Source organism: Pleurodeles waltl, chromosome 10, assembly GCF_031143425.1.
Source record: "Pleurodeles waltl isolate 20211129_DDA chromosome 10, aPleWal1.hap1.20221129, whole genome shotgun sequence".
NCBI classification, from domain to species: Eukaryota; Metazoa; Chordata; class Amphibia; order Caudata; family Salamandridae; genus Pleurodeles; species Pleurodeles waltl.
In genome coordinates, this window is record NC_090449.1 from 305,071,644 (window position 1) to 305,079,009 (window position 7,366).

Here is a 7,366-nt window from a genome sequence, read left to right on the forward strand (position 1 = left end):
TTGGTGCACACACAGCCGGTCAATCTGGCAACAGCAATCTTCATCTATCATCCTAGAGTCAATTACATTACTACCACTTTTATCATCTTTCCTTCCAGCAAGTGATACATTGCTAGCTTCATTCATGGTCTCCAAACATGTGGTTTACTTTGTGTTGGATACTGCAGCAGTTGCAATCACACAGCTCCCAACATGCATACACTCATACTTATTGCTAGCCCTTCACTTTTAGTATGTTGTCATTACTGTAATCTGTTAACCAGACTCAGGCTCAGGCTCATTAGCCCATCGAATAGGGCAATCCAGCCAGGTTTCCAGGATTCACAATCAGCGTGTATCAAGAGAATGTATGCGCTATAGACAGAAGTGGAAGGTATTTATAAACATTTTTGGTAATTCTGAAAACACCTATGGAGTTTCATACATTTTTTAATGGCACATTTAAGTTACTAGACAGGCAGTAGTGGACCCCTGCTTATGTACTATATATTTGTATAGGGTCATCATGTCTGTATTTAACCCGGGGGTACCGAAATGATGTTCTAAAGTCGGGTTGTAAACCTTTGCCTTAAAAGGCAGTCAATCAATCAACTTTATTCGGCTATAAATAGCCATTATAAACACACACATACAGATTAAAAAAGCTAAAAATAAAATACAAATATGTCTAATCAATATCGTTTTATCTCTAAAAGTTATTTGGACATCAAACACAGAGCATAAAAAGGTATCTTATGGCACATTATTTCGCTGCCTCAAAATCAATATCTATTCTCTAAAACAATTTTATATTTCAGATAAAAGAAAAAATAGTAAAGACTTCATACAGGAGATCTAAAAACACTATGAGACATGCAATCGATTTGCTATAGACCTTTTCCTTGCAGCTAAAGAGCATTTTTTTAAAATAATTATTTACTGCATCACAGATTTGCGACTGCCTGATTGCTGTAAAAATGAACACGCAGATGTATTATGTCTAATATTAGCATCACGGAAGAGTGGAACTAAAAACGTTTCCGATTAGAAAGGTAAAGAATACAAAATAACATGAAATAAATAGTGATTTGCCTAGAAAAACCGTAAGAAAGGCACGGTGTAATATTTGAAAACCATGGACATTCATTAGGAAAAATTTACAGGAACCAGACCAGATTAAAACGCAACCTGGTGAGAGGGAATCTTGACCAGGCGTCAGATGTATATGTTAGATAGGCCTTTGGTGCAAATGTTTAGTTTCGTGGTAGATAGGAAACACCAAGTTGAAACGTTTGCCTTGCCCCAGATTCTGCCTCTTCAGCGTCCATAATAGAAACAGCCTTTTAATGTGGCAGTAGATTGTGCGGAAATACTACCTAGCAGTGTATAGAAATCTTGAACTCCCAAGTCACTGCAAATTCTTTTTATGTACCCCAGCCGTGGAATATGTAGGGCACGCTCCAAGGCTACGCAGTCAGAGATAATTTGCCTGGTGAGTTTGGCTTTTGGGTTGCTCCATACTCGCAACCATAAAAGTAAAGGTTTAGGCTTCATGACATCTTCACGAAATCAAGGCCATCTTCAGCATAGCATAATAACGTGGATGCAGATCGGGGTAGAGCCAAGAGTACGTAAAAACATAAGCCCAGATTCCAGTGCCGTAAATGCCGATTGCGATGCATCAGTTTCTGTAAAAAAAATATTAACTCCTTTATTGGCTTATGGCCCAGTCTCGTTGAAAAATGTAAGACTGAGTCAATAGTTTTCTGAAATAGGAGAGATCTGAATTTTATTAGGAACTTCCAATTATGTAAGGGAAGCCCAGATAGGTGAAATGCTGAACTTTCGCCACTTCCGCTCCTGCTAAACTAAAATATTTGGACTTAGAACTCTTTGGGCCACATTTCATTACAAAAGATTTTGTCAAATTCGTTTTGAAAGTATGAAAAGCATCAAGAAGGATTTGCAGTCATTTTGCAGTTCTCGACGAGAGAACACCATTGTCTACCTACAGTAGGGCTGGGCCCGATCGGGAGACCACTTTGGGCAAATCCTTACCCCCATACACTGGATGCTTTTTTAGACCATTAATATAAAGCAAAAATAGAAACAGGGCCATGACACGACCCTGACAACCTCCCAGAGTTGAGTTTATATTCCCAAAACATAATTTTGCAGATGTGTGCCAATGTAATTGGTGAAGCAGACCAATTACGGCCCTTTAAGTACCTGGAGCCTTCATGATATCCCAGAGTTTACATTGCTGTACAGTGTCATAGGCACAAGAGAGGACCATGAAAGCCCATACGCATGAACCCTCTTTTGGCCTTGACATATGTTTCTGTAATCAAATGTAAACGCAGGCACTGTTCAGTGGTACCAAGGCCAGAGGAGAAACCGAGTGGTACTTCAGATTGATATTACTGGCTGTCCATTCTTCCAACCTGGCCAAAATCACCCTTCCCAAGATCTTGACTGTACTGTGTAAAAGAGAAATAGGGCAATAAGAAATAGGTAGGGACTGTCCCTCCTTCTTTAACATCGGTTCAATGATAGCCTCTTGCCACATGGCGACTAGTTGACCTGCAATTGCTTCTCTCAACACATTGGTGACTATAGGGGCCGAAAACGAAAGATGTTCCTGAATGCCAGCCAGGTCGAGTGCTTTGCCTAATGGGCTATCATTCATTGCGGAGAACATGTCCTTTCTGTCAGTGGTCTCAGTAAAATGAATGGTGGCTTCCAGGTCCTAGGCGACCTCATCCCTATTAATTTAAGAAGATTCTAGGTTTGTTTGATCAAAAACCGCGGTAAAAAGCTGTACCCAAGTATGAGAAGAAATGAGAGCCTCAATCTGCGTTTTGTCATAATCTGAAAAAAATCAGATTTACTGCTTTCCAAGAAGATTTAGGGGCATATTTATGAGAGCTTTGCATCATACTTGCACCACGCAGTGTGTTACATAACGTAAACATCTAAGACAGATTTTTGAAGCCACACAAAGCTACTTTGCATGGCTTTGAATGGCTTAAAAAATCTGGAGTAATGCAATGCTGCATTGCATTACTCTGTGCAAGGGAGGCATTCCACGGGCGTTTCGTGGGTGCTCAATTACACCACACATGGCGCATTACCAGATTTACCAAACCTAGTAAACCTGGGAATGCCTGTAAGGGTGCTTGTGTTGGTACTAGGCAGCCCATTGTGTACCAGTGCAGTCTGAAAGGACAGGAGTGTGACATATGCCTTAAACACAGCACATTCCTGTCCTTTCCCAGTGACACAACGAAGCAAGATAACCTGCTGCGCTGCGCCACTTTGTGTAAATATGGCCCTTACTGTCTTTTAACTGTCCTGCCATGTGCAATTCCTCTGACGCCTCTGCTCTTATTTCTGCCTTTCTTTTTTTCCAAGATATCCCTGTATGCACGTCTAGCCATAACAAATTTTGTTCTTGTCTTGGGGACTCTCCCTAAGATCGATTTGAGATGTTTATGTGCTAGGGTGCATGCATTGTAAAACTACTGCATTTGTGGTTTTCTCGAGCGTTGACCTGGTAGTAACCTAGAAACAATATTAATACAAAGGGTACATATCGCTGTAGAATAATCTATGGGGATCCCCCATGTCGTGAGACCAAAGAAAGGTCCTACTCATTATGTCTTAAAAAATCACAAAAATAATTATTCTTTTAAAAAATCACAAAAAAATTGCTCTTTGTGAACCTTCTCCCATTTAATTCCAACCCCTCTATTCAGAGAGAAATCAATTTCACCGCTGCAGACCTATACTCTTGGTTCCACCATGTCAATCACAAGCTAGAGAGATAGCGGGTTGTAATCGCTAATGCAACTTGCAGTCACCTCATAGTTTATTATGAACAGGGCAAGATCCTTTGAAAGCAACATAAAATCTGTGTTACTACAGCTTCCTCTTCTCTTACCAGTAGGTGGTAATGGAACTGGCCGACGCTTACACTCTTGTGCAAACACCAACATATTGACCCTATTTATATCCTCCCCATATGGCACATGTCTGAAGTGTGTCAACTCTTTCCCCTCTGTGTCCAGTAAGCCACATGTCAAAGAAATAAGTGGATTACAAATTTGCATATTAAAATCACCCACCCAAAATCAGGGTCTCTTTATTATGCTTGTCCTGGAAACCTGTTATATATGCCTCCAGATTATCGATCACATTAGTTTTAGAATTGTTAAAACATTGTTGTAAAAAATAATCAGTAATAGATAATTCGACTCCTGTAATTTAAAAAGTAATAACTGACAAACAAAGTGCATTTTGACTGCTCAATAACCAGTTTGGTAAGTCTGACTGAGATCACGGTCACTAGTCCCCCTTCTGCTCTTCCTGCTGGTGACGGAATGGCAGAGGTGCAGAATGAGTAATAACCATTTATACAGCAGTGTTCAGTAACACAGTTCTCCAGGCAACATATAACATTGTAACAGTTTACAAAGTTCAACCTATCTGGATTCACCATATTGGATCAAAGCCCTGACACACTCCAAGAAATTACCTTTAATTTTGGAGAAGTGACTTAGATGGTAGAACTATGATGGTCTGCCATGAGTTCTTTACTCGTATTTCCTTGTGACTCAGGAGTATTGTCAATGGGGACATGTTCAGGGCCTCAAATCTATTAAAAGTAAGTACATTATAAACAGGGTTCAAGTTCAGGTCCTCATTTCTGTTCTTAGGCTCTTGCAGGTCTACGGGTACTTTTGCATTAGGTGGGTCAAAAAGTATCCTAATGCTTGGTCCTTAATAGATCCTGGCTTGAAAATTAATGGACCTAGCCAATGGAGTAACACCTGAGTAAAAGAGAGATTTTTTAAATTGACAAGCGCATAGTCTCCCTGAGAATCCTTCAGTTGTCACCCAACACTCGTAACCCTTCTGACTAAGGAGATTTGTTCACGAAAGTTACATGTCCATCCAGAATTTTTCCTTGGCCAATGGACTGCTTTATTTAAGAGTGAGGCATTGACTTTCTTGGAGGTGTTAACCAAAGTTGGGACATTCTCCATGCAATAATGTTTACTGTACATTCTGGGGAAATATGAGGATGATTATCATTCACTGCAGGATGAGATGGGTTAACAGGGTACGTTTCTGCACTACGAGCTGATGACAGCTTTGCTGTAGGTCCCTCTAAATTCCTACATTATTTCTATCAGGAAGAGTTCTATTCTTGATCACACCACTTTGTTGATTAGTCCTATTGAAAAGAGCAGGACAAGCTAGGCACTCAGGCAACGATGGCTGCGCAGAGCGACATCCAAGAAAACCGTTTGCACACTGGTCTGATGCATTGTAAGCTTTGTGAACAGCTGTTAACTTTTCTTTTAAAACTTTGATCTGACCGAGCTTGTCCAATTTGCTCAAACAATTATCACAATGATTGTTAAATTTAGATTCAAGCTCCAGCAAATCCAAAGAAGTGATTTTACCACCAATGTTTCCTGCATTACCTCATTGTGAACATTGTTTTTTGGGGGGAGCTTTTATGGGCTCTTGCTGAGTCTCCACAGTATCCTTACCCCCTCTAGCCCTCTAGAATTTCTATTCCTTTTGGCTGTAAGTGTGCAGTAGCTTGCAGTAAATAATACTACAGTGTCTGATTGGGGGTCTTAGAGGGCTTGGAGTGGGATTCGAGATTCTGCACGTGTGTCGCCTTGGAGCACTGGAGGGGAAGTCTGCTCCGCAGATAGTCCTGCTCCTTGTAGTGGTAACCTGATTAATAGGAGACCTGTCTTCTGGCTGTGTATCAGATGCAGTTGGTGATAGGTGCAAGGTTGCATCCAGCCTTGCCTCCACCTGCCCTGTTTCAGTATCAATGATCCACATGACCGAAATCAGACACTTTTTAATTAATTTGGTACTGGTAGTTTTATTAGTCACACTTTCTGGAGTTACATTTCCTTTTCCCCATAGTTAATAACAGATAGCTAGACTAGTCTAAAGAAATTTCGAAAACGGATTCAGAACTACCTTAGGGTTTCTTTACAAAGACCAAGAGACAGGCTGCAGCCCAGCCTTGTCTGGTCGTGAACAGGCACAGATGGGCCGCTCTTCCTCCAGGCACGTCCTACCGCCACGTCCCGCGCCACGAGCTGCAAATGAATATGCGCCCGCAGAGCACTTCAAATTAAGGCCCCGCCACCTGCCTTGTTTGGGGGGGGTAAAGTCCTCCCTGCTGTTCGGCAAGTTGTGTTCCACAGGGCAGGCTGAGACGCTGGGATATATACTCCCACATGACGCTTCAGGTTAAGGCTCTGCCTCCTCCTGCTTGGTGCGTTGTGGTGGGATGGAGGGGTAAAGTCTTTCCCCATGCTGCTCAGCAAGTTGTGTGAATTGTGAATACATCCTGGAAAATCACCTCTTCAGTCTTGCCGGTTTCACATCGTCAAACACGTTTGACAGCTGTATAGCTGTTAACCGACCTTTCATCAGGGCATCGACTTCAGCCAGTAGTCCGTCTTTGCCTTTATATCTGAACGTCAGGCCAGAGTTAAATTGTGCAATATGATTTCAAGCTGGAGTTATGGGTGGAAATAAGCAGTTCCTTATCTCTGTATGTGTACAGTATGTCATTGTTAAAAAGGAGGGTTCAAGCAAGGGGCATGAAAGTAGGGAGAGGAGACCCTCAGATTCTGAACTCTAAGCCAGTGGTGGACTCTATGCGAGTAAATCTTTTTTTGTGTTCCTTTTCAGCCTCCAGGGGAACCGTATTGGCCAATCAGGAGCCAAGATGATTGCTGATGCCATCAAAACCAACTCGCCAAATTGTGTGGTTGAAATCTGACTGTGATCTAGAGTATGGAGGGGTAACCTTGGAGTAAAATGGAATCTGAGACTCCCACAGTCACGGATACTCGAATCACCAAGTAATTGTGTTGCCCAGTATAGTGCTCATTTACTTACCATAAATGAGATCAGGTGGGAGAATTGTGTCCAGGTGTGTAAAGTAAAAGCTGACTTATTCAGTGGAATACGTTTGCAGTTGATATAATTCAAGTTTAGTGGCAAAACAAAACTAAGGCGGACTTCAAAAGCAACTGTGCAGAACTCACGCTGGTTCCTAGTGGCATATTAATTAAATTGCGTTATTTAAAAATACATCCATTTCCAGCCTAAAATATTAGTTTACAAATATTGCTACATACCTTTCTCCACTCACCTTATCTTAACCAGCCTGAAGCATTAGGTACATGATGTTTTAGAACGAGCCTTTCTATGAGCCTTTAAAATATGAGGAATGTGTGGGGAGAAGAGGTTGTACAGAGAAGCTAGCCTCTGCTTTTTGCCTCTCCCATACAGTAAAGTGTGCCAGAAATTTTACATTCTAGAGCATTTAGGGCGTGAT

At 41.5% G+C, this 7,366-nt stretch overlaps 1 protein-coding gene across 1 annotated transcript in view; it reads left to right on the forward strand.

Annotated features, from left to right (window-relative positions):
• NLRC3 (NLR family CARD domain containing 3) overlaps positions 1-7,124 on the forward strand; it is a 376,757-nt gene extending 369,633 nt beyond the window's left edge. Inside the window, 1 exon segment of the mRNA XM_069209220.1 lies at positions 6,715-7,124. Within this exon segment, the coding sequence (XP_069065321.1) occupies positions 6,715-6,805 (91 nt within the window). The 3' untranslated portion in view covers positions 6,806-7,124.
• The last annotated feature ends 242 nt before the right edge of the window (positions 7,125-7,366 follow it).